Source organism: Corticium candelabrum, chromosome 2 (assembly GCF_963422355.1).
Source record: "Corticium candelabrum chromosome 2, ooCorCand1.1, whole genome shotgun sequence".
Taxonomy (NCBI): domain Eukaryota; kingdom Metazoa; phylum Porifera; class Homoscleromorpha; order Homosclerophorida; family Plakinidae; genus Corticium; species Corticium candelabrum.
In genome coordinates, this window is record NC_085086.1 from 4,343,535 (window position 1) to 4,369,657 (window position 26,123).

Consider the following 26,123-nt stretch of genomic DNA (forward strand, 5'->3'; position numbering starts at 1 on the left):
GGTAGTATGCGGTGTGTTCAACTTTATTTTGAGTATGAGTGGCATGCTTAGGACAATGACAGTCTAAATAGCTTAATTAGACTGCATGCATTTATTTTATCTTGTTTCACTCTTCTGAAAGCTCTTGTCGGAAGACAGAAGATGTTACAAGCAAATTCATGTTAGAGGAGTAGTCAAGGATGGACGACATTCCAGCGACAGGCATGCTAAAGATGATGATGTTTGACTGGGTTTGTGCTACTGGTAGTGAACTATGCAGATGTACGTTCATGATGTGCACAAGGCAATCCATGTTTTTACTGGTATCTGACTTTCTGAATAGTGACCTAAATGCACATGATAGACTCTTGTCTTTTGCTTCATTTGAGTTGTGGCTATACCTGAAAGAGTTAACGAAATGCAGTTTGCTTTTTGGTTTTTTTTATGTTGATGCATATAGGAAAAGTAGAACCGTAATATTTGGCTGTTTGAGGTCGGCGTGCCTTAGCAAATGTGTTGACAGGAGCGTTGATACCTCAGCGCTAGATTTATTATCGTTTACTCTGATGTTAAAGAGAACACTGGAATCTGTAGTTGATGCATACCAAAACTTGAATGTCTGTTGAGAATTGATGTTGTAATTATCTATGTCATTCATCATTCTGTACTTAGTTTTGGCTCTTAGAATGTTTATTTTGTAGTGAATAATGATAAGAGCATTTTGTGCTTGGAAGATTTACAATTTTTTCATTGTTTAGTTTATTAACATTGGATAGGGTTGTTCACAGTATAGTGTTGATACTACTGTAAATCAACAAATGTTCGTAACCACAAATGTTTGTAAACTGCCACAAACTCTATTTTGTAAGAAACACATGTTTGTAAACTTTCCTCAAGCCTCTTGAACACGTGTGTGGAAGTGACAGTGAGGCTCAATAAACATCCTGGTAAATACCTGCCGATGTCTGTACTGCATCCTCAATAATGTCTTTGATTTCTCAGCTTGCAAAAGCCAATTCGTTGACTAAGTGCTAGGTTTCCAAACATTATTGTCTTGGTGGACTTACATGTACTTCTATTGCAAGTTGTGCGGGTAGTCCTGCTATTGCTGCTTACTATGTTAGTAAGTTTTTTAAACATTGTCTGCGTTGTCCTATGAGCCAGGCCGACTTTACTCTTGTGCACTTAGTAGAATGACTATAAAATAAATAAAATCCAAATATTGATTGATATGTGAACTACAAAAGTTAGTAAGCGATTTAATTAAGTAAATTTTTGCAATTTACGAAATTAAGTAGCTTACAAACATTTGTTGTATCAAGCCTATCGTGTATACCCTTTATGCATGGCAGGGGAAAAACCGTATGCTCTGAAGCAAGAAAGCAATATCTTAATCTAAGGGGAGGTTAGTGTAAACTGGTATACTAGAGCTAGTTTTGTTATTTACATATAGAACTTTGCCGTTTGTCATTTCTAATAGTCTATTTTTACACGTAAAGCGATTGATCTTTTGGATTGTAGTTTCATGTTTGTGCTTGGCTACAAATCGGTATACCTTGTTGTGCTGGCTTTCTCATACTTTTCTATTTGTATGTAGAGACTGTGTGCCCAATACTGATTCGTCCACTTGATGGTGTAATAAAGTTTCACAACACAAAATTGGGCTCTTCAGCATCATTTCAATGCAACGTTGGCTACAACATGTCTGGAAGTGCAAGAGTTACGTGTCAGCTACATGAATTAAAAGTGCAGTGGTCTGACAAGCCACCAGTCTGTCATTGTAAGAGTATTGGACAGAAGTTACAAATTGTGTATTTAGATTATTAATGTGTACAGTGATAAGATGTCCAAGTCTGTTTCGTCCTCGAAATGGCTATATATCAAGCAATGAGTTTACCTACAACAAGTCAGTTAATTATGGATGTAATCCAGGCTATCGTCTTAGTCTTGAGAAGGGAAGTAAGACAAGAACTTGTTTGATCTCAGGCCAGTGGAGTGGCAGACCACCATATTGTCAACGTAAGTAGTCTGTATATTTTTGATTTTGTATTGTTGTTTAGATCTCATGTTTATGTACTTAAACTAGAAGATAATAAAGTGGTGTGTGTATGTGTGTGTGTGTGTGTGTGTGTGTGTGTGTGTGTGTGTGTGTGTGTGTGTGTGTGTGTGTGTGTGTGTGTGTGTGTGTGTGTGTGTGTGTGTGCATGTGCATGTGTGTGCAGGTGTGCATGTTTGCATGTGTGTGTGCTTATGTGTAGAAAATCCACACTTTCAATTTTGATGTGACGTCCTGGTAGTCATCTCTGCATCAGTTGTGTGTAGTCATTATTTTGTTTGTATGTGTATAAACATACTCTTTAAAGCTGGGCAGAGTTCTGGGGTTTGCGACAACGGCCAGACATTGGACATTGTTGGGCTAATGTCAAGGTTTGTCGCAGAATGCTTGAAAATTATCATGTAGTGTCCAGGCAAAACCTGAATCTTGTTTCATTACTATCAGATTCCCTGTTGGTTAGTCTTGAAACTAAACTAAATAAGGGCTCACGTGTCAATATGAACACGTCCACGATATCAATCAAACGGACTCGCACATACAGGCACACAGTATGTGACTGCTAAAGTAGACTATTTTCACTTTTTTTGTGGTTTGAAGAGACTACTGAGGGATTCCACCTTCTACCAACTTTACCTTTTAACGTACTCTGTAGATGAGGTGGCCATATAATTACTGGTAACTGTACCCTCATGAAGACCATGCTGTATTGTTTTTATTACTGTGCATAGAGATATGGCAACTGGCTCTTCAGAGCAACAAGCATTATAGCCACTGTAATGTTGTGTTGTTGGAATTTTGAAATCAAATCCTTCTAATGGGTTTGTTTGGTCATGTCCAGTCATTTGTATATTATGTGTAATTTCTTATTGTGGGGACTGGAGTTCAGTCACGACTTAGTAGGTCCTGTAACAGGGGCTATCAGTTCTTAGTCATGGGATCTGAGGGACCAAAATCAAAGAAATTTGGATGTGTATGTAAAATGTGTACACATTGGCACTGTGCCTTGACATCACTTCTGTTTACTGATTGGTCAAACATTTTGAAATCAATTATAGCAAATTACTGTCAGTTACAAACATGTTTTAATCGACAATTTGTGCTAACAATTTAATGGGCATAATGTATAGTCAACTCTCGATATAATGACATGGTTGGGACCAGTGATTTGATGTCATTACATGCATATCACGAGGTCACCATATCAAATCTGCTTGGATGCAAACCTGAATAACGCACATGATTTCATGTTAGTAGTGTGAGGTGGCCAGATTAACGAGCTTGATTTAGCTTGGATGGCATGTACTGTACTGTAAATGCTAATGCATTGTAAACTTCTACTTGTAGTTAAAAATTTCTCTAGGGTTAGAACCTGCCAGATTCACATGCAGCTGTATATACAGATGAAGCGCCACAGCTGCTTTTGCTTTATGTGTGCATCATGTGGCAAAAGGAGTGCATACGGGAGGATAGGCTGCGTAACCTGCATGTTGGTAAATGGAGGGAAGTTTCCATACTCTTATGCATTTTTAATATTTTGTGTATGTCAGTGTCTTTATATCAAGTGTTGTTGTTATACAAGAGGTGAAGTACCATGTTTTGTATGCATGCACTTCTGTACCACACTAGCTATCTATGTTGTTAAAATTGCGATGTTGTTATATCTTGGTGTCGTTAAATGGAGGATTGTCTGTAGACCCATTCTTGATGAGACAGTTTATTTTTACTGAAATGTTCAATGTTTAGCTCTTGTTTTGATTTCTGGGACTCAATATGTGATTACTTGTTGTTTGTTTGTTTGTAACTATGAGTGTGCATTTAGTTTTGTGTATGTGGCTATTATGTACCTGTATATATGCATGTTAGTTTGATAGCTTTTCTTATCCAGAGAAGGAAGGAAAATATATAGTTCTTTTGCACGTTTTGTGATTATGTTAAATTCGTGGTTACCATTTTATGAGAAGATGACATGTAGACATGTACCTACAGTATTAAACATGCAGTTCTGTTGTGTCATCACTTTGTGACATTACAGTGAAATCAAAATTCTTACAATTGCTGTGTAGGCAGTTGAAGAAATGGGCTACTTTGCTGGCAAACAAAGTGATTTATGCAGCAGTCTTTTCTAAAAGCTGTGTTTGTTTACTTTGTGTCGCTTCTGTAGCTGGTTGTACCAAGGCACATAAGCCGATTTTGTGGCAAAGCAGTTGAAGATGACAGTAAACTTTTTAAAGACGAGCTACCATAATTAGTGCATGCAGCTTAACTAGAGCACCATTTGGCATGATAACTGAGCAGCTGTCATGACTCTGAGGTGATTTGACAACTGAGCCCATGCATGTTACTCAGCAATCAAAGTATAACAATGTCATTATATTAGTGCTGGTATCAACTTTTAAAAAAATTAGTGTAAAACTGGTATCACATTGAATGCATAATGATCGATGCACTCTAAATTAACTGTCTTCAAAGGTAGAAAAATGTGAAAGTTTAGGAAGTAGCTGTGTTTAGTCACTGCTAGAGGAGCATTAAGTATATGGTAGCTGTGATCAATTTCTTGCTGTCAAAATTGAAGGACGGAAGATTTTTTATACGTACATTTATTTTTAGTTGTTCAGTTATAGGCGCATGCGCTTGTATCTCTATCAATTTTGTTTTCAAACTTTAATGATTGCTGTTATGTAATCTAGCATTAAAGTGTTCAAAACTTATGGATCCACTGAATGGTCGAGTTTTATACAGCAGCCGAAAATTGCACTCTTCTGCTTTATTTGAGTGCAGTTCTGGCTACAGGCTGGATGGAAGTAGAACGGTTAATTGCAGATTAAATGGCTCTCTACTTCAATGGTCTAATCAACTGCCTACTTGTCAAGGTATGGATCACTGAATGGTGTTTTTTAGTCTGTCATCTAAATAGTTTTTTGACAGCTATACGATGTTCAAGTTTGTCTCCACCTGTCAATGGGTCTTTGTCAGGGTCAAAGTTTTCGTACAACAAATCAGTTGTGTACAGCTGCAATCGTGGTTACAATCTTGAGAATGGAAACAAGATAAGAACTTGTTTAATGTCAGGCCATTGGAGTGGCAAAGCTCCCAGTTGCCAACGTGAGTATTTTGTGATATTCATTGGTCGCATGCTGGCTCTGATTTTTGGTGATTGAGTGTTGTTTCATGAAGTCTGTCTAATCAATATTACTGACATCGGATCGTATTATTTTCTGATGTGTATATTGTTATCTTGTTGTAATTTAGGTGCAGCATGTCCTGCTTTGTTCAATCCAGTCAATGGTATTGTTCAGTACATTGGCACAAATTCTCGGTCGACAGCCTTGTTTCATTGTCATGTGGGGTACAAGCTGATAGGAAGCACAGTTCTAACTTGTGTTCTACGCAGATCTCATTTGCAGTGGTCTAACCAACCACCGACATGCCGGAGTATGAAATACTGAACATTCATTAATAGCAACTTTGTAACGCTGTCTTTGTTTTGACAGAAATACAGTGTCCAAAATTACATTCTCTTGTAAATGGCTATTTGTCGTCCAGCAATGATTCCTACAATGCATCGGTAACTTACATGTGCAATTCAGGCTATCATATAAGAAATGGGGATCAAACAAGAACATGCCTGAGTACTGGACGGTGGTCTGGTAGGGTTCCTTATTGTGAGCGTGGTAAGTTTTCAGAGAGTAGTGTTAGTGAAGAGCTTAATTTATTTTTTGATGTGTAAACTTTGTACAAGCCCAGCTTATGGAGTGTCAGTGGCATTTGTAGACTTTTATGGGAGCAGTGCTATACCAATTGACCTTATTCCAGACACAGGACTTTAGAGTCATTTTGGTAGGAACCATATATGGCAAATACATTGGGCTCATTATAAAGTTTTTACCAAGAGGCGACTCTGTAATTGTACTTGAAAATGTAGTTGAACTTGTACTTGAAAATGGTACAAGCAAATGTTTACAGTTGCCAAAGGACAGATGTGTTGATCTTCATGCACAGTTTACAAGTAGGACAATTACATGTGCACGTATGTTTGATTATCTCTGCCATGTCATTTGCAGCTAGCAAGTCTGAATGCAGAAAACGTAGGGAAGGGAGGGAAAACATTATCCACAAGGATCATTTTACTGTATGTTATCTGCTTTTATATAGATAGATAGATAGATAGATGTCAACCGTACTATCAACATGGAAATTTCAGTTACGGACACATTTATACTTCTGGTTGAGCATTTGGATAGTCTAAGCATGCAAGCCTTGAGGCGTTGTCTTCTTGATTATGAGTCAACTGTTCTTAGAGAGAAACAGTAATTGTCAATGAGAACTAGAGTAAAGCGCCTCTTATGCTGGCAAGTTTATGATTTCACTGGGAGGTTAGTCTACTTTCAATGCTTAAGACTGGTGAGGGTATAGTAGTCTATAGTTGCTTGCATTGTAGTGAGATGTGTTTGGGTTATGTAATGGTTTATAAGAAAAGCATAATTTTTTAGTCTTCTCAGAGAATTGGCAAGTTTTACCTTGCCCACTGATACTTTCAACGTTCTTTTCTGACATGCCTTATAATGGTGTCATTTAGTTGACTGTTGTGTATTTTGGCAAGCTAGTCAGGAAACATTTGCTACTGCATGATTGGGTCAGCTGCAGTAGGGAAAAGAATGGTAATGAAATGCATACAGGATATTCTTGATGTTTGCAAATTTAATTGGATATATATTATATTAATTGTTACAGTGATTTTACTTGTGATGTTGGTTTGCGTGTTACTATGATGAACCTTATTTTAACGTGTTGCAATAATGTGGTCATACATCATGTATTTGTCAGTTTATACTTTAGTGTTGTATCTGAGTTACTGATAAGTTTGCTTTTGATCAACACAGTTTTTTTGCTTGATATAATTTAGTGGCAAAGTGCTTGGTACCTCGACCTCCTCTTAATGGACAAGCGTTATACAACAGTACCATGTTTGGATCGTTGGTGTTATTTCAGTGCAACTCTGGCTACAAGTTGGTGGGAAGTACAACTAGTTCGTGCAAACTACGTGGCTCTCAACTCCAATGGTCTAGGCAACCGCCCACTTGTCAATGTAAACATTGCTCAGATACTATAGATTGAGACATTTTGATCTTTTTTTTTTGTTATAACAGTGATTGTATGTCCTACTCTGTCTGGACCAATGAATGGCTGGCTGTCAATATCTGATGTTGGCAATAGCAAATTAGTGACTTACAATTGTAATCCAGGCTATCATCTTAAGAATGGAAGTGCCACAAGATATTGTTTAGTCTCAGGCGAGTGGAATGGAACTGCACCAGCTTGTGAAGGTAAGTAACATCATTTAACTGTTGTGTGTTTATCTATCAATACACTCATTGTTTGTATTGATATTTATTCACTCATGAATAAATGTAGACATTTTGATTCATACTGCTCCTTGTACAGTCCGTACTAGAATTTTGTTTGTAACGTAATGAATTATTTGCTTTCTTGTGTCTTGTAGTGGGTGTTTGCTCAGTACCGACGTTTCCAGTCAATGGTGTTGTGGAGTTCAAGAGCACGGATATGGGATCTTTGGCATCATTTCAGTGCAATTTAGGCTACAACATGACTGGAAGTCCAACAAGTATTTGTCAACTAGTTGGCACTCAGTTGCAGTGGTCTGACAAGACACCAAATTGTACAGGTGAGAATTTTTGTTTCAATGTTTGAACTGTGCTTTAATGCTTCTGTTGTGGACAGTGATAAAGTGTCCAAGCCTCTCTCATCCTTTGAATGGCTATTTATTAAGGCATGATGTTTCTTACAACACGACTGTCTCTTTTGGCTGCAATCCTGGTTATCGTTTGAAGAAACATTGGACAATAACTTGTCTAATTTCAGGCCAGTGGAGTGGTGCCTCACCTCATTGTGAATGTAAGTACAGTAGTGTAGGAGAATTTAGACGTCATAATTTATTTGCATCTTTTCTAATTTAATTGAAAATTATAAATTGTGTAGGGGCAATCGTGAAATGTTTGTACCTTGGTATCTTAGAAACTTTGCTCAGTTATGTTTGTGCATGCATGTGGAGAGACTAGGTATTTACTCTTGGCTTTTCACAATTCGTTGCCAGTGCCGTGAAATATTAGTTCTTGTATACTTCTGCTTTCTTTGTACTTGAAAATGGCACAAGCAAATGTTTACAGTTGTCAAAGGACAGACGTGTCGATCTTGATGCACAGTTTTCAAGTAGGACAATTACACGCGCACGTAGGTTTGATTATCTCTGCCATGTCTTTTGCAGCTAGCAAGCCTGAATGCAGAAAACGTAAGGAAGGGAGGGAAAACATTATCCACAAGGATCATTTTACTGTATGTTATGTGCTTTTGTATAGATAAATAGATAGATGGATAGATAGATGTCAACTGTACTATCAACGTGGACATTTCAGTTGCGGACACATTTATACTTCTGCTTGAGCGTTTGGATAGTCTAAGCATGCAGCCTTGAGGCGATGTCTTCTTGATTATGAGTCAACTGTTCTTAGAGAGAAACAGTAATTGTCAATGAGAACTAGAGTAAAGCGCCTCTTATGCTGGCGATTTTATGATTTCACTGGGAGGTTAGTCTACTTTCAATGCATAAGACTGGTGAGGGTATAGTAGTCTATAGTTGCTTGCATTGTAGTGAGATGTGTTTGGGTTATGTAATGGTTTATAAGAAAAGCATAAATATTTAGTCTTCTCAGAGAATTGGCAAGTTTTACCTTGCCCACTGATACTTTCAACGTTCTTTTCTAACATGCCTTATAATGGTGTCATTTAGTTGACTGTTGTGTATTTTGGCAAGCTAGTTAGAAAACATTTGCTACTGCATGATTGGGTCAGCTGCAGTAGGGAAAAGAATGGTAATGAAATGCATACAGGATATTCTTGATGTTTGCAAATTTAATTGGATATATTTTATATTAATTGTTACAGTGATTTTACTTGTGATGTTGGTTTGTGTGTTACTATGATGAACGTTATTTTAAAGGTTTGCAATAATGTGGCCATACATCATGTATTTATCAGTTTATACTTTAGTGTTGTATCTGAGTTACTGATAAGTTTGCTTTTGATCAACACAGTTTTTTTGCTCGATGAAATTTAGTGGCAAAGTGCTTGGTACCTCGACCTCCTCTTAATGGACAAGCGTTATACAACAGTACCAGGTTTGGATCGTTGGTGTTATTTCAGTGCAACTCTGGCTACAAGTTGGTGGGAAGTACAACTAGTTCGTGCAAACTACGTGGCTCTCAACTCCAATGGTCTAGGCAACTGCCCACTTGTCAATGTAAACATTGCTCAAATACTATAGATTGAGACATTTTGATCTTATTTTTTTTGTTATAACAGTGATTGTATGTCCTACTCTGTCTGGACCAATGAATGGCTGGCTGTCAATATCTGATGTTGGCAATAGCAAATTAGTGACTTACAATTGTAATCCAGGCTATCATCTTAAGAATGGAAATGTCACAAGATATTGTTTAATCTCAGGCGCATGGAATGGTACTGCACCTTCTTGTGAAGGTAGGGTCATTGATTAAATTCGTATCTTCACTGCTGCAACTACTCATACATTGTTTTCCATAGATAGTTAAACATTCTGTAATATATAAAAGAACGTAAACACTAGGCTTGTGATATCCAGGGTTTCTGTCAGGACATTTTACATTGTTGCATGCAAATTTTTTACTTGTTTTGAGTTGAGGTTAGCTATTGCTTTACTCTTGATATCAGTGATTGTGTTTAATTTATTGTACAATACATATTTAGGAACAGTAAAAATGGAAAATCTGTTTGCTAGATGTCCTTCGATCAAACACACGGGTCTTGTTATTTTTATATAGCAAGACTGTTAATCGAATTATCATTGTTGAGCATCGTTTGCATATTCTTACAGGCGTGCATTTAGGGGTAGTATGCGGTGTGTTCAACTTTATTTTGAGTATGAGTGGCATTCTTAGGACAATGACAGTCTAAATAGCTTAATTAGACTGCATGCATTTATTTTATCTTGTTTCACTCTTCTGAAAGCTCTTGTCGGAAGACAGAAGATGTTACAAGCAAATTCATGTTAGAGGAGTAGTCAAGGATGGACGACATTCCAGCGACAGGCATGCTAAAGATGATGATGTTCGACTGGGTTTGTGCTACTGGTAGTGAACCATGCAGATGTTCGTTCATGATGTGCACAAGGCAATCCATGTTTTTACTGGTATCTGACTTTCTGAATAGTGACCTGAATGCACATGATAGACTCTTGTCTTTTGCTTCATTTGAGTTGTGGCTATACCTAAAAGAGTTAACGAAATGCAGTTTGCTTTTTGGTTTTTTCTATGTTGATGCATATAGGAGAAATAGAACCGTAATATTTGGCTGTTTGAGGTCGGCGTGCCTTAGCAAATGTGTTCACAGGAGTGTTGATACCTCAGCACTCAGTTGATGCAAACCAAAACTTGAATGTCTGTTGAGAATTGATGTTGTAATTATCTATGTCATTCATCATTCTGTACTTAGTTTTGGCTCTTAGAATGTTTATTTTGTAGTGAATAATGATAAGAGCATTTTGTGCTTGGAAGATTTACAATTTTTTTATTGTTTAGTTTATTAACATTGGATAGGGTTTGTTCACAGTATAGTGTTGATACTACTGTAAATCAATAAATGTTCGTAACCACAAATGTTTGTAAACTGCCACAAACTCTATTTCGTAAGAAACACATGTTTGTACACTTTCCTCAAGCCTCTTGAACACGTGTGTGGAAGTGACAGTGAGGCTCAATAAACATCCTGGTAAATACCTGCCGATGTCTGTACTGCGTCCTCAATAATGTCTTTGATTTCTCGGCTTGCAAAAGCCAATTCGTTGACTAAGTGCTAGGTTTCCAAACATGAGTGTCTGGTGGACTTACATGTACTTCTATTGCAAGTTGTGCGGGTAGTCCTGCTATTGCTGCTTACTCTGTTAGTAAGTGTTTTAGACGTTGTCTGCGTTGTCCTATGAGCCAGGCAGACTTTACTCTTGTGCACTTAGTAGAATGACTATAAAATAAATAAAATCCAAATATTGATTGATATGTGAACTACAAAAGTTAGTAAGCGATTTAACTAAGTTAGTAAATTTTTGCAATTTACGAAATTTACGAAATTAAGTAGATTACAAACAATTTTTTTTATCAAGCCTACCGCGTGTACCGTATATGCATGGCAGGGGAAAAACCGTATGCTCTAAAGCAAGAAAGCAATATCTTAATCTAAGGGGAGGTTAGTGTAAACTTGTATACTAGAGCTAGTTTTGTTATTTACATATAGAACTTTGCCGTTTGTCATTTCTAATAGTGTATTTTTACACTTAAAGCGATTGATCTTTTGGATTGTAGTTTCATTTTGTGCTTGGCTACAAATCGGTATACCTTCTTGTGTTGGCTTTCTCATACTTTTCTATTTGTATGTAGAGACTGTGTGCCCAATACTGATTCGTCCACTTGATGGTGTAATAAAGTTTCACAACACAAAATTGGGCTCTTCAGCATCATTTCAATGCAACGTTGGCTACAACATGTCTGGAAGTGCAAGAGTTACGTGTCAGCTACATGGATTAAAAGTGCAGTGGTCTGACGAGCCACCAGTCTGTCATTGTAAGAGTATTGGACAGAAGTTACAAATTGTGTATTTAGATTATTAATGTGTACAGTGATAAGATGTCCAAGTCTGTTTCGTCCTCGAAATGGCTATATATCAAGCAATGAGTTTACCTACAACAAGTCAGTTAATTATGGATGTAATCCAGGCTATCGTCTTAGTCTTGAGAAGGGAAGTAAGACAAGAACTTGTTTGATCTCAGGCCAGTGGAGTGGCAGACCACCATATTGTCAACGTAAGTAGTCTGTATATTTTTGATTTTGTATTGTTGTTTAGATCTCATGTTTATGTACTTAAACTAGAAGATAATAAAGTGGTATGTGTGTTTGTGTATGTATGTGAAAAGTGACAGCTCCAACGTATCAGATCAACTTGAATTAGAAAATTTCAAATTTTTGCTAACGGTCGGTTTCAAGTGGAGCTGCTAGGCACAAAGGGATGGTTACCCTTCAAACCTACGAAACTCACTGTCTACTGGTTGTCTCGATTATCGGTCCATCAGTAGGGACGTGTTTTTCGTGAAAGTGGGTGTACGGCCTGGACAATCGTACATCTACTCTAATCTCGTTGTATGTCTAATTTTTTTGTTCAGAATGTTTCAATCAGCTTTTTTGTGGAAACTGGCTTGGAATCTCATTATTGTTCACTGCTGGTAAAGTCTTATCAAGAATTCTCTTGAATAGACTTGTAGAGTCAATAGCAGAAGAAACTCTTTCTGAGTCTCAGTGTGGCTTCCACAAAGGATGAAGCACCACGGACATGGTATTTACCCTGAGACAGTTACAAGGAAATGCAAGGGGCAACATAAACCGTGGTACACGGTCTTTATAGATTTGACAAAAGCTTGTGATTCAGTTAATCGAAAGGCAATGTGGAAAATTTTTACAAGATTGGGCTGCCCACCCAATTTTGTAAATTTAGTGAGACATGTACATGAAGGAATGAATGCAGAAGTCATATCTGAAGGTAAAAATTAGAAAGCTTAGTTTTGCATACAGGAGTAAAGCAGGGCTGAGTATTAGCACCCACTTTTTGCTCTGTTTCTTGCTGCAGTGCTAAATGAAATAAATGGTCGAGCTGAAAATAGAGGAGTCTTAATTCAATATCGGATGGATGGTGGTTTATTCAATCTTCGCAGATTTATATCGAAATCTAAAACTGTAACCACAAAATTAAGAGATCTTCTCTTTGCAGCTGACTGTGCTTTGGTAGCACATTCTGCAGATGATATGCAAGAAATTATAAACTGTTGCAAAAGCAGCTATCAGTTTTGGATTGCAAATAAATATCAAGAAAATGGAGTGCATGTTTCAGCCGATTCTTGGTACAGTAAATGCTGGCAAGGACATTTTTGTGAATGGTGAAGCACTAAAGAGGGTATCCTCTTCTCTTACCTTGGCAGTGTTCTTTGAGAGGATTGTAGTGTTGATAAGGACATTTCTGCCCGTCTGCAAAAGGAAATAGAGCATATGGCGCACTTCAATCAAGATTATGGAGTCAACAAGGAATAAGAATGAAGACTAAAATCAATGGTTACAAAGCAGTCGTTCTTGCAACTCTTCTGTATGGATCACAAACGTGGACGCTATATAGAAGAAATTTTCAGGATATAGAAAAATTGTACTTTTGCTGTCTGCGTCGAATAATGAAAATTCATTGGTTGGAAAGAGTGACAAACATAGAAGTTCTGCAAAGAGCTGAAATAACAGGAATTCAATACATGTTGACTCAACAGCAACTTAAGTGGGTAGGTCATGTCGGAAGAATGAATGAGAGACGTTTCCCAAAACTAGTGCTATACGGCCAGTTGTTAGATGCACCAAGAAAAGCTGGTGGTCAGAAGTTGAGGTTCAAAGACACTTTAAGACACAATCTTACAGAATGTCGATATTGATCACAAAAATTGGGAAATAATAGCATGTGACAGTTCAATGTGGAAGAAAATATGAGATTAGGTTTAGATCGCTACGAAGAAGGTAGAATTGACAAAATTGAAGAAAAGAGATTAATGCAGCACAACTATACACCACAAAACTTGACTACTGGTACAAAGAACATTTGTAATATCGGTCATCGAGTATGTCGTTTTAAAATTGGACTCTTTGCACATGAACATGCTCATCAAAGACAAATTGTAAACAACTGCTTAATGGAAGTCGTGAACTCATTATTGAGTAGCAGAAAAGAAAGAAGAATGTGTGTGTGTGTGTGTGTGTGTGTGTGTGTGTGTGTGTGTGTGTGTGTGTGTGTGTGTGTGTGTGTGTGTGTGTGTGTGCGTTCGTGTGTGCGTGCATGTGTGCGTGCATGCGTGCATGCGTGCATGCGTGCGCGTGTGTGCATGTGCATGTGTGTGCATGTGTGCATGTGTGGATGTGTGTGTTTATGTGTAGAAAATCCACACTTTCAATTTTGATGTGACGTCCTGGTAGTCATCTCTGCATCAGTTGTATGTATTCATTATTTTGTTTGTATATGTATATACGTACTCTTTAAAGCTGGGCAGAGTTCTGGGGTTTGCGACAACGGCCAGACATCGGACATTGTCGGGCCAATGTCAAGGCTTGTCACAGAATGCTTGGACATTATTATGTAGTGTCCAGGCAAAACCTGAATCTTGTTTCATTACCATCAGATTCCCTGTTGGTTAGTCTTGAAGCTAAACTAAGTAAGGGCTCACGTGCCAATATGAACACGTCCACGATATCAATCAAACAGATTCGCACATACAGGCACACAATATGTGACTGCTAAAGTAGACTATTTTCACTTTTTTTGTGGTTTTGAAGAGACTACTGAGGGATTCCACATTCCACCAACTTTACCTTTTGACGTACTCTGTAGATGAGGTGGCCATATAATTACTGGTAACTGTACCCTCATGAAGACCATGCTGTATTGTTTTTATTGCTGTGCATAGAGATATGGCAACTGGCTCTTCAGAGCAACAAGCATTATAGCCGCTGTAATGTCGTGTTGTTGAAATTTTTGAAATCAAATCCTTCTAATGGGTTTGTTTGGTCATGTCCAGTCATTTGTCCATTATGTGTAATTTCTTATTGTGGGGACTGGAGTTCAGTCACGACTTAGTAGGTCCTGTAACAGGGGCTATCAGTTCTTAGTCATGTGATCTGAGGGACCAAAATCAAAGAAATTTGGATGTGTATGTAAAATGTGTACACATTGGTACTGTGCCTTGGCATCACTTCTGTTTACTGATTGGTCAAACATTTGAAATCAATTATAGCAAATTACTGTCAGTTACAAACATGTTTTAATCCACAATTTGTGCTAACAATTTAATTGGCATAATGTATAGTCAACTCTCGATATAATGACATGGTTGGGACCAGTGATTTGATGTCATTACATGCATATCACGAGGTCACCACATCAAATCTGCTTGGATGCAAACCTGAATAATGCACGTGATTTCATGTTAGTAGTGTGAGGTGGCCAGATTAACGAGCTTGATTTAGCTAGGATGGCATGTACTGTACTGTAAATGCTAATGCATTGTAAACTTCTACTTGTAGTTAAAAATTTCTCTAGGGTTAGAATCTGCTAGATTCACATGCAGCTATATATACAGATGAAGTGCCATGGTTGCTTTTGCTTCATGTGTGCACCATGTGGCAAAAGGAGTGCATACGGGAGGGTAGGCTGCGTGACCTGCATGTTGGTAATGGAGGGAAGTTTCCATACTCTTATGCATTTTAATATTTTGTGTATGTCAGTGTTGTTATATCAAGTGTTGTTGTTATATCAGGAGACGAAGTACCATGTTTTGTATGCATGCACTTCTGTTCCACACTAGCTATCTATGTTGTTAAAATCGCGATGTCATTATATCTTGGTGTCGTTATATGGAGGATTGACTGTAGACCCATTCTTGATGAGACAGTTTATTTTTACTGAAATGTTCAATGTGTAGCTCTCGTTTTGATTTCTGGGACTCAATATCTGATTACTTGTTGTTTATTCTTTTGTAGCTATAAGTGAGATCTCACTGCATTTAGTTTTGTGTATGTGGCTATTATGTATACCTGTATATGTGCATGTTAGTTTGATAGCTTTTCTTACCCAGAGAAGGAAGGAAAATATAAAACTCTTTAATTTGCACCATTTGTGATTATGTTGAATTCGTGGTTACCATTTTATGAGAAGATGACACATAGGCATGTACCTACAGTATTAAACATGCAGTTTTGTTGTGTTATCACTTAGTGACATTACAGTGAAATCAAAATTCTTACAATTGCTGTGTAGCCAGTTGAAGAAATGGGTTACTTTGCTGGCAAACAAAGTGATTTATGCAACAGTCTTAAACCCTTTTCTAAAAGCTGTGTTTGTTTTACTTTGTGTGGCTTCTCTAGCTGGTTGTACCAAAGCACATAAGCCGATTTTGTGGCAAAGCAGTTGAAGATGACAGTAAACTTTTTAAAGACGAGCTACCATAATTAGTGCATGTAGCTTAACTAGAGCACCATTTGGCATGATAATTGAGCAGCTGTCATGACTCTGAGGTGATTTGACAACTGAGCCCATGCATGTTACTCAGCAATCAAAGTATAACAATGTCATTATATTAGTGCTGGTATGAACTTTTTAAAAAAAATTAGTGTAAAACTGGTATCGCATTGAATGCATAATGATCGATGCACTCTGAATTAACTGTCTTCAAAGGTAGAAAAATGTGAAAGTTTAGGAAGTAGCTGTGTTTAAGTCACTGCTCGAGGAGCATTAAGTATATGGTAGCTGTGATCAATTTCTTGTTGTCAAAATTGAAGGACGGAAGATGATTTATACGTACATTTATTTTCAGTTGTTCACTTATAGTTGCATGCGCTTGTATCTCTATCAATTTTATTTTCAAACTTTAATGATTGCTGTTATGTAATCTAGCATTAAAGTGTTCAAAACTTTTGAATCCACTGAATGGTCGAGTTTTATACAGCAGCCGAAAATTGCACTCTTCTGCTTTATTTGAGTGCAGTTCTGGCTACAGGTTGGATGGAAGTGGAACGGTTAATTGCAGATTAAATGGCTCTCTACTTCAATGGTCTAATCAACTGCCTACTTGTCAAGGTATGGATCACTAAATGGTGTTTTTCAGTGTGTCATCTAAATAGTTTTTTGACAGCTATACGATGTTCAAGTTTGTCTCCACCTGTCAATGGGTCTTTGTCAGGGTCAAAGTTTTCGTACAACAAATCAGTTGTGTACAGCTGCAATCGTGGTTACAATCTTGAGAATGGAAACAAGATAAGAACTTGTTTAATGTCAGGCCATTGGAGTGGCAAAGCTCCCAGTTGCCAACGTGAGTATTTTGTGATATTCATTGGTCGCATGCTGGCTGTGACTTTTGGTGATTGAGTGTTGTTTCATGAAGTCTGTCTAATCAATATTACTGACATCGGATCGTATTATTTTCTGATGTGTATATTGTTATCTTGTTGTAATTTAGGTGCAGCATGTCCTGCTTTGTTCAATCCAGTCAATGGTATTGTTCAGTACATTGGCACAAATTCTCGGTCGACAGCCTTGTTTCATTGTCATGTGGGGTACAAGCTGATAGGAAGCACAGTTCTAACTTGTGTTCTACGCAGATCTCATTTGCAGTGGTCTAACCAACCACCGACATGCCGGAGTATGAAATACTGAACATTCATCAATAGCAACTTTGTAACGCTATGTTTGTTTTGACAGAAATACAGTGTCCAAAATTACATTCTCTTGTAAATGGCTATTTGTCATCCAGCAATGATTCCTACAATGCGTCGGTAACTTACATGTGCAATTCAGGCTATCATATAAGAAATGGGGATCAAACAAGAACATGCCTGAGTACTGGACTGTGGTCTGGTAGGGTTCCTTATTGTGAGCGTGGTAAGCTTTCAGAGAGTAGTGTTAGTGAAGAGCTTAATTTATTTTTTGATGTGTAAACTTTGTACAAGCCCAGCTTATGGAGTGTCAGTGGTATTTGTAGACTTTTATGGGAGCAGTGCTATACCAATTGACCTTATTCCAGACACAGGACTTTAGAGTCATTTTGGTAGGAACCATATATGGCAAATACAATGGGCTCATTATAGAGTTTTTGCCAAGAGGCGACTCTGTAATGCCAAATTTGCTTTGCTTGACATTCCCGACATTTAATTTAGCTACCATTGTATTGGAAGTGCTGCAAGGCTTCAAACTTCATAGGTAGTATTTTTGTCATGGGGTCCATTTGGGTATTAGGATAGCTGACCTTGTGCAATATTACTTAGTGCAAGTCAAAATATGTTATTGTTTAACAAACAGCTCGAGAGCAACGAACATGCAAGTGATTAGAAAATGTGTAGTGTAAAGAAATTGTATTGGTTTTGTGAGATGTTAGTATTGCTGATTTTTGTTCTTGGTTTAGGCTTTTGCCCAAGACCCAAAAATGTGGTCAATGGTACCGTGCACTTTAACAGCACGAGACTGGGAGCACGAGCATTATTTAGATGCAAGGCAGGGTACAAGTTAGTTGGACGCAAAATTGTTATTTGTCAGGCAAATGGTGCTCGACTAGACTGGTCAGACCCACCACCAACTTGTTTATGTAAGACTCTATTTATTACTTTATGCACAATGATGATTCTTATGTTTGGTTTAGCAGTAATTACTTGTCCAGTTCTGTTTCGTCCTGTGAATGGCGACTTCTCAGGCACTGGTAATCATTATCGACAATCGGTTACCTACAGCTGCAAACCAGGCTATCACCTGGTGAGTGGAAGCAAGAGAAGAAATTGTCTAATCTCAGGTCAATGGAGTGGTACAGCTCCTTTTTGTCTAGGTATGCACTGTGCTTTCATCTAACTTAGTGTGACATCTAGGAAGACATTTGTACTGTAAATAATTTAGTGAATGCCCGTTGTATCCCGTATACTGGATATTTGCATGATAGATTTATTTGTGCAATTTGCGTGGTTATGATATATATATTTCAAATTTGGGAATAAAATATATACGGCTAGGTACGACTGCTTGTGGCAGATCAAATCACAGGAGCACACAGATGCGAAGTGCAAAGAAACGCTTGGCAAAGGTATTGAAAGAAACAAGGCTCCCAGCAGCAGAAAACCAAAAATGTGGAGGCATCTTTGTGACAAGTTTGTGAGAAAGGAAAGAAAAACAAATCACAGAAATTTGTACAGTAAATGGTACAGCATTAGCATCAGTATTTTGACACCTACTCAGCGTCTTAGCAAGGAAATGACACGGAGAAGAATTAAACTGGATGAGGATAGTGGGTGGAGAATCGTACGTATATCAATTATCCAACAACAATGTCTAACCGCCAAACTAAAACCCGTCAATATGCCTTTATCGTCAAATTTTAGCAAATTGCCAAATAAACTCCTGCCAATGTATCATCTTATACAGTAAATGCCTTGTTGTTTAATTTTTGTTGTTACTTCCAGCTGTTATGTTTACACAACAGCAGCATTTATTAGAAGGCAGCATATTGCTACTATAGGCATCATACTTTGTGACAGCTAACTAGAAAGTTTAAGGTCATCTAGACAAAATCTATCTTCAAGTAGTTCAATAACAATGATTCTTGCAATTGTTATACATAAAGGCTAGGCAATTGCACCAATGATGTATTCAAGCCAGTTAGGCCTAATAGTAAGTGGACAGTTCTAAAGTCGTGTAATTCCTATTTGTGCGTCTTCGCTATATGAAGTGTGGCATTTATTCAAGGTTGGCTTCTAATTGATGAAATATGGTAATCATACTTTATTGTTTGTAGTGTTCTGTAAGTACTGCATCACTATTCTGTAACTATGTGATGGATTGATATGAGGCCCATTGGATAGCACTTCGTGTTTTGTATCTTAGGTCACATTTGCGTTCCAATGTCAGAGCTGACTAATCTTACAACGCCTTACAACATTACAGACAACCCAGTTCAAACATTTTTGTCAACTCAATGTGAGAAAGGACATGAGTCGAAAAGAATTGTAGTTCCAATTTGTCCAGAAAACAGCTCCAAGGAACAGTGGTTACATCTGCCATCATCATGCCAACGTAAGCATATCTTGTCTGTTGTTGTGAAGCTTGCAAATTAGTTTAAGTAGTTTCTCTTTGCAGGTAAAAGATGTCCAACACCAGTAGCTCTCCTTAATGGCAGCATGTTTGGTGATAACTTCACTTATGACTCTTCAATAACGTACCAATGCAACAGAGAGTATCAGTTAACATTTGGGAATAAGCGAAGAAAATGTCTGAGTACTGGACAGTGGAGTGGCTTTACACCATATTGCCAGCGTGAGCATAATTTAGTTGATAATTTAGATTATACAATACAATGATCTTGTTGAATTGTTTGCCTATTATATAGACTAATCTTTTTAGTTGATGTACATTGGCTGGGTGCAAAAAAGTGTTACTTTTGTGTTGATCGTGGGGATATGACGGAATACGAGTGTCTTTTCAAAAGTTTATGCCATGCTATGTATACATTGATCATCAAACAAATTACTCTACTTGCAATCCAACTACTTGTACATCTATGATTGTCATCGCTTAGAATGGCTAAGAATGTTGCAAACAAGATCTCTTTTTCTGATATATTTAACTCCGGCCACGCTTGTGCTGAGCTCACATAAATCTTCAAATCTTTGTCCAGGTAGTAGTTTTTTACTTGTGGAAACAAATCAAGTTTGGAGGGTTATCTTCTGAATCAGTGAGAATGAAGGAGATGACAAAATGCCTGTTTGTATGAGGTCTGGAGTTCAGTAATAGTGTTAGGTATGGAAACTGGCTTTATGACGTGGCTATAATGATTGTCGTTTCTTTTTCAAAGCTGGTTACAAGATGCAATGAAAAGTGTCCGATGAATCCCCATTTTATTTGCCACAGTTTGCAAGTAAAGAAGTGATCCAGCTGCATTAGCCTGTCAGTTAACAGCTTGCACGTTTTTGCTTATCGATGTTCTAGGACGACTTGGTCGTTCATCTTTCTGAATGTATTTTTATGAAACCTCGCTGACCATTTCTTGACTTTCTTGGTGCTGGCGCGTAGTTATGGCAGGCTTCAGAATAAATCGTCTGAATTTTCTCTGCTTTCTTGCTGTGCAGCACATCACTTTGATGTACACTTTTCCTTTTGTCCAGTCACTCCAGCCATGACAGAAAACTGCGTCTTTTCAAATTAAACTAGCTCACTTTTATATAACTAAGGACTGTGGGTAATTGTAACGACATACCGGTAAAATGGAACTGATTTTGTTCTTAGCAGAAAGACACAAGAGAATTCTAAATAGTAAAGATTGAAAGAGAGTTTGGCACAAACTTTTAAAATGATTCTCGTACTCTTATAGAGCTGTTGCCACTTTGCATTAATAGCTGTGCATGTTATTAGATGGATAAACGATAGATATATTTGATACTAGACTAGAAATATTGTGCAAGATGAAGATGGATTGATGGATAAAACGATATCGAGGACACCTCAGATAGATAGATAAAATGAAATGTTTGTTTGTCTGTTAGATAATGTGTATCAGTACTGGCACCTGGTGTGTTTTTTGTAGCGTTCTTTAATATCAGTACGTACAACTGTTGTTGTTATATCTGTCATGTTTCAAATTGATCACTTTCCAGTTGGCGAAGTGATATGTTGTTCCCTGCATTTTGATAATAGCCATACATGAATTCAACACTAGCTGTAAGTTCATTGTCTAGAAACAACTGTGGAATGCTAGATCTCCTTTGTTTGACATTTTGGGTCAAATTAGCCACCAATCCATTGAAGTGCAAGGCTTCAGAACTTTACAGGTGGTTTTAATGATTTTTGGAATGGGGACGTGGTCATTGGGTGTCAGAATAGTGGAACTTGTGGAACAATACTCTATGGGAGCGAAAATATGATACTTCACGCGTCACCAATAGTTTAGACAGTCACAAACACAACAAGTGGTAGGCATAAAAGAACTCAAAGAGTGCGCCAAACAGAGTCAAAGATTGCTGAGCACGTGAGTGAGGGCATGCTTATAGCCAATTATGATTACTACCAAAAGTACTCGGAACTGGAATTGGTCATTTTACACATTCACTTTACATTTTACTACAAAATTATGTTGCCACACATACCTACACCTTTAATTGTGCAGGTATCAGTTGATAAACATGTGTCAAGCTGCACTGTGCATGTAGAAATATTTGGTCAGTTGTAGGGAAATTTATTAAAGTAAGCTTTTGGAAGGTGCTAGGTGATAGTCACAAATTTTGATTATAGATATCTGAGTTGAGAGTAGCTTTGAGCTAAGCCTATACATTGTATTATGAATCAATCCTACTACTGTAAACCCTGTGTAATACGACCTCTCACATTTCTACAAATAGTAGTCACATTATACAGGGTACGTGGTCTTATTACAAAGGCCTCTCGTATGTTTTACTAAGACACACTCCCTTTCAATACATGAAGCCTCTCTTTATAAGTCCAGGAATACATGTTTATATAGCTAACAACATATATTAGTATCTGTTTGAGCTCATACAGATCTGAACAAGAATTCTTTGATGTATTCTAGTGCAAGAGTACAGGTGCAAAGTGTTCATCTAGAAACATCCAGTCTTTGATACATACTGTATCAGTGTTCTAGCCAGGATATTTTGCCAACCATCAATATTACGTCATCAAATATAATGACGTCAGATAATGACGTCATCAAATGTTTAATGTTGACATATTTGGTAACAACATCTTATTGTTACTTACCTTTCCCTAGTTGTACTACATAGAGTTTTATGCATGCATATTAGTTACTGCATGATTGGTAGACTATTCAATATAATAGCCACTCCTGACTTGTCGAATAAACTTCATTGAACATAACCTTGTTGAACATAACATAGATAGACATATAATACACTAGATTATTTATTACAATGACAAATTGACTTAATTAACTTAAAACTGGGATTGTGAGCTGAGCTTTGCAAGAGTAAGTTGTGCATATACGTTGGCTGCTGTGATGTCAAACTTAAGAAATGAATAGCATTTAATGAATACTAGAGGGATACTAATATGCCTTCTGACCATTTATTCTTTTTTTGACTAGCTAATACGCTAGGTTTCTAGTAGTTTAGTGTAATCATGTGTAAAATCCATACAAAAAGCTCTGAGAATTTGTAGCTGCAAGCGTGCTCTGTGAGGGAGGATCACTATGTTTTATAACCATAATGATTTAGCGAATTGATACATCCAGTTGAGTGGTTAATGCTCTAAAGAGATCTGCAAAGGTGCACCTACTAAACATGGGATTGAAGATAAACAGTAATTAGTAGAACACCTGCTGCAACAGCAGTCTGCAACAGCTGCTGCAACAACAAAGAGACCACGCCCAAAGATTTTAGATGTCATGAGATTGTTCTTTAGGAATGTCGGGACCATCAAGACCAATAGAGGTAATTGGCTTTAAATCCACAATGGATCTTGAAGGAAGACATCCCACACTACCTGTGGTAGGCTGTCCATTTCCCCAACCGTCAATAATTGCTGTTTTTCCCTCCCCAAACATTCCTTCCTTGTTCCAAGGGTAAAAATGACGGTACAGACGGTACTGGCAAGAACACTGCTGTATCTCACTTCTTTGCAAAGAGTAAGTGCAAAGTCACTTGTCAAGCATTTTGCATTGAGTAACCCTCTTAGTGTCCATAACAGTTTGGGCGTCTATCATCATTGTGAGAAGTTTAATTACCATTCTTGTGTTGGAGACAAAACTGTATCAAGAACATCGACCAAGCTGACTGTATGTATAGCTCTAAACAGTTACTTGAGAATGTTTGTGAGTGTGACTTCTTTGTTCTCTTTTCATTCTAATCATCACTGTTATGGCTCTTGGAATTTACTTCCTCTTTCTTCAAGAAATGACTGCTCATTTATCACGAAGAGTCTCAAATGTGGCGAGACTGTTAGCCATTCTATCACAGTCATCAGCATTCTCTGGACAGACTTGACTCATTTCTGAAATGGCTTCTGTTGCAAGGTCTTCTTCTCCCTCTGGACCCCATGACTCAAAGTTTTTGTGCAGGAATTCTACCTTTTGAAAGCTTTCTGCCATGCTTGCACTATTCAGGTTATGACATGCAACACATTCACACTCCTACTGATATCAGATGCAGCAGACATCTAATCTATTGTAGAAAGCACACAGTGAAGTACTTGCTTTCTGGACTAAGCTTTTAGAGTCTTATTAATGATGCTCTGGTTTAGCGGTTGTTTGAGGGATATTGTGTTGGCAGGCAGAGACTGTAGTTTGATATTTACAAACCTAACACTGGGATGGTAAGAAGTATGATATTTCTTTTCATTTTCTTCATCCGTCCTCTCCAGCTCTAGTAGCCATTCTTCAAACAGAAACTGGTCGTCTATGCCTTTTCTGTGTCATAGAGAGTCGAGTTTGATTTATGCCTTTGAGTTGAGTTTGAGTTATGCCTTAGAAGTAACGTGGCTTTTTGGCTTTTCCAATGACCGATGGCTTTAGCTTCTCACCAGTCATTGAGCAGTACAGCGTGACAGTTAGACCTTCTTCATCCGTCTTTCCGCCCTTGCAGGTTGTCTCTTCAGCACATGACACCTGGTCGGTAGAGCGTAATAAAATAACGCTGTTTCATTCATGTTGAATACATCTGATGGAGAAAAGCCATCACAAAGAATAGTAATTTGGTCTTCCTAATCGTCAGCAGTTGCATCATCAATGTCTTTGGCTCTCCCAAAAGAGAAGAGACGTCAATATCATTGTGTATGCAAAACTATTCCAGCCATCCATTTGATGCTTTGAATTCCTCAAGTCCCATTTTGGCAGCAAATGCAAGTGCATTTTCTTGGACCATTGGCTCAGACAGTGGGATGTTTTTAGATCTTGCTCTTTATACCACTGCCAATTTAGCTTATTTATCTCATCGTTACCAGTTTTCCTAAACTTTCCCTTTTTGATTGGAGGGATTGAGTGCCACTACCAAAAGCTTTCATGACTTGGCTTTCAGTTTTATGATGTTCTAAATTTGGATATTACCAACTTTGAAGTCCACTGCAATCTGCCTGGCAGTTCTACCTCTGTTGCAAGTGTGATAACTTGAACGAAGTCTGTGAAGTTCAGCTCTTTTTGTCTCTTCAAGGCCGTGTGCAATACCGGAGATAATACTTTTCCAGTGGAATGCAAAGGTGGCCTTGAGCTTTTAAACACTCAATATCCTGTAAACGGCTGATGTACTCTGATTGCAGTCAAACCAAGATGTGTATGAAAGTTGCATCCGGTCGACTTAGAGGTTGTGGCCTCGGTTTGGTCATCATGAGAGTGGTCCAATCGCTGATCGCGTTAGCCAGTCATTAGCAAGGTCATTTTGCATTACAAATGGTTTGTGCACTGAATACTACTATTCATAGTCGATTTATCCAGGTGGTTTTAACTACAAATTTTGCTGTATATTTTATATCTTTGTTCATTACAATTGAGTGCATTCGGTGGATAGATGGGCAGTTGATCATGTTGCTGATGACTGTCATGCAGGCATTTATAGCCTCTTTGGTGTTACATTGTAGTATGATTCGGAGCAATAGAGAGCTAGAGAGTTATTGGTTCTCTGAAGATAGATCAGATCTATAGCTGTTTTTTGTGTGGTCGTAATCTGCTTTAAAGTGTTTTGTATACCATAGAGGTCAACTTAAGAAATTCAACGGTGTTTCATGGATATATGAAATGAAGAATGTCATATAGCACTTTACTCATATTGTGTCATAGCTGAATTCAGCTAGCAATAATGTTAAGTCAGGGGTGGCCAAGGCTTCAGCCACCAGGGGCCACACAAGCTTTAGGTTGTCTGGAGCCACGCTTCTTACTGCCTTCTTATCCGAAACCTTATACCATATAAGATGAAACATTAGTGGGAATTTATATTGGCGGTTTGCTAAGAAATTGATGGACAAAGCATATTGGTGGATTTTGTTTTGGCGGTCCAGGTCAGACATCGTTGAACTGATATACTATGTCTTACCATAAATGGTCATGGAGGAGTTTGTGATTGACAACTGTGTTCGTGGCTCACATTTCCCTAACTTACTGGTCTCCAACTACTGCATATAGTGATGAAGAACTGCTGTGTCATTGCAAACTAAGAACGGGACTCTCGTGAATGTAGCAGTCCAGCTTCATCCATAGCTTCACGGCCTTATTCATAGGCACAACAAACGGCAGGGATTACCTACCATCTTGTGGCCTCATCCGTGTGGCATACCACCATATCGCCATATGATGCCTGATCCACGTGGGTGATGACGTCAATATATCCAGGTGGCCAAATTAATGGCAGATTTTATATTGGTGGTCGCTGAAAAATCCACCAATGCTCTAAATAAATTCCCTGCCAATATTTCATTTATA

At 37.9% G+C, this 26,123-nt stretch overlaps 1 protein-coding gene across 3 annotated transcripts in view; it reads left to right on the plus strand.

Moving 5' to 3' along the window:
• The window catches only part of LOC134198073 (sushi, von Willebrand factor type A, EGF and pentraxin domain-containing protein 1-like), a 34,931-nt gene that overhangs the window by 4,653 nt on the left and 4,155 nt on the right, over positions 1-26,123 (plus strand). Inside the window, exons 9-30 of one of the 3 annotated variants that reach the window (XM_062667405.1) lie at positions 1,577-1,759; positions 1,816-1,998; positions 4,723-4,905; positions 4,961-5,137; positions 5,285-5,467; positions 5,527-5,706; positions 6,939-7,121; positions 7,183-7,359; positions 7,536-7,718; positions 7,775-7,948; positions 9,168-9,350; positions 9,413-9,589; positions 11,518-11,700; positions 11,757-11,939; positions 16,607-16,789; positions 16,845-17,021; positions 17,169-17,351; positions 17,411-17,590; positions 18,111-18,290; positions 18,348-18,524; positions 19,574-19,762; positions 19,826-20,002. In XM_062667405.1, the coding sequence (XP_062523389.1) occupies positions 1,577-1,759; positions 1,816-1,998; positions 4,723-4,905; positions 4,961-5,137; positions 5,285-5,467; positions 5,527-5,706; positions 6,939-7,121; positions 7,183-7,359; positions 7,536-7,718; positions 7,775-7,948; positions 9,168-9,350; positions 9,413-9,589; positions 11,518-11,700; positions 11,757-11,939; positions 16,607-16,789; positions 16,845-17,021; positions 17,169-17,351; positions 17,411-17,590; positions 18,111-18,290; positions 18,348-18,524; positions 19,574-19,762; positions 19,826-20,002 (3,978 nt within the window). Of the gene's footprint in view, positions 1-1,576; positions 1,760-1,815; positions 1,999-4,722; positions 4,906-4,960; positions 5,138-5,284; positions 5,468-5,526; positions 5,707-6,938; positions 7,122-7,182; positions 7,360-7,535; positions 7,719-7,774; positions 7,949-9,167; positions 9,351-9,412; positions 9,590-11,517; positions 11,701-11,756; positions 11,940-16,606; positions 16,790-16,844; positions 17,022-17,168; positions 17,352-17,410; positions 17,591-18,110; positions 18,291-18,347; positions 18,525-19,573; positions 19,763-19,812; positions 20,003-26,123 lie in introns of those variants that run through there. The other 2 variants (XM_062667407.1, XM_062667406.1) reach the window with 2 other exon arrangements.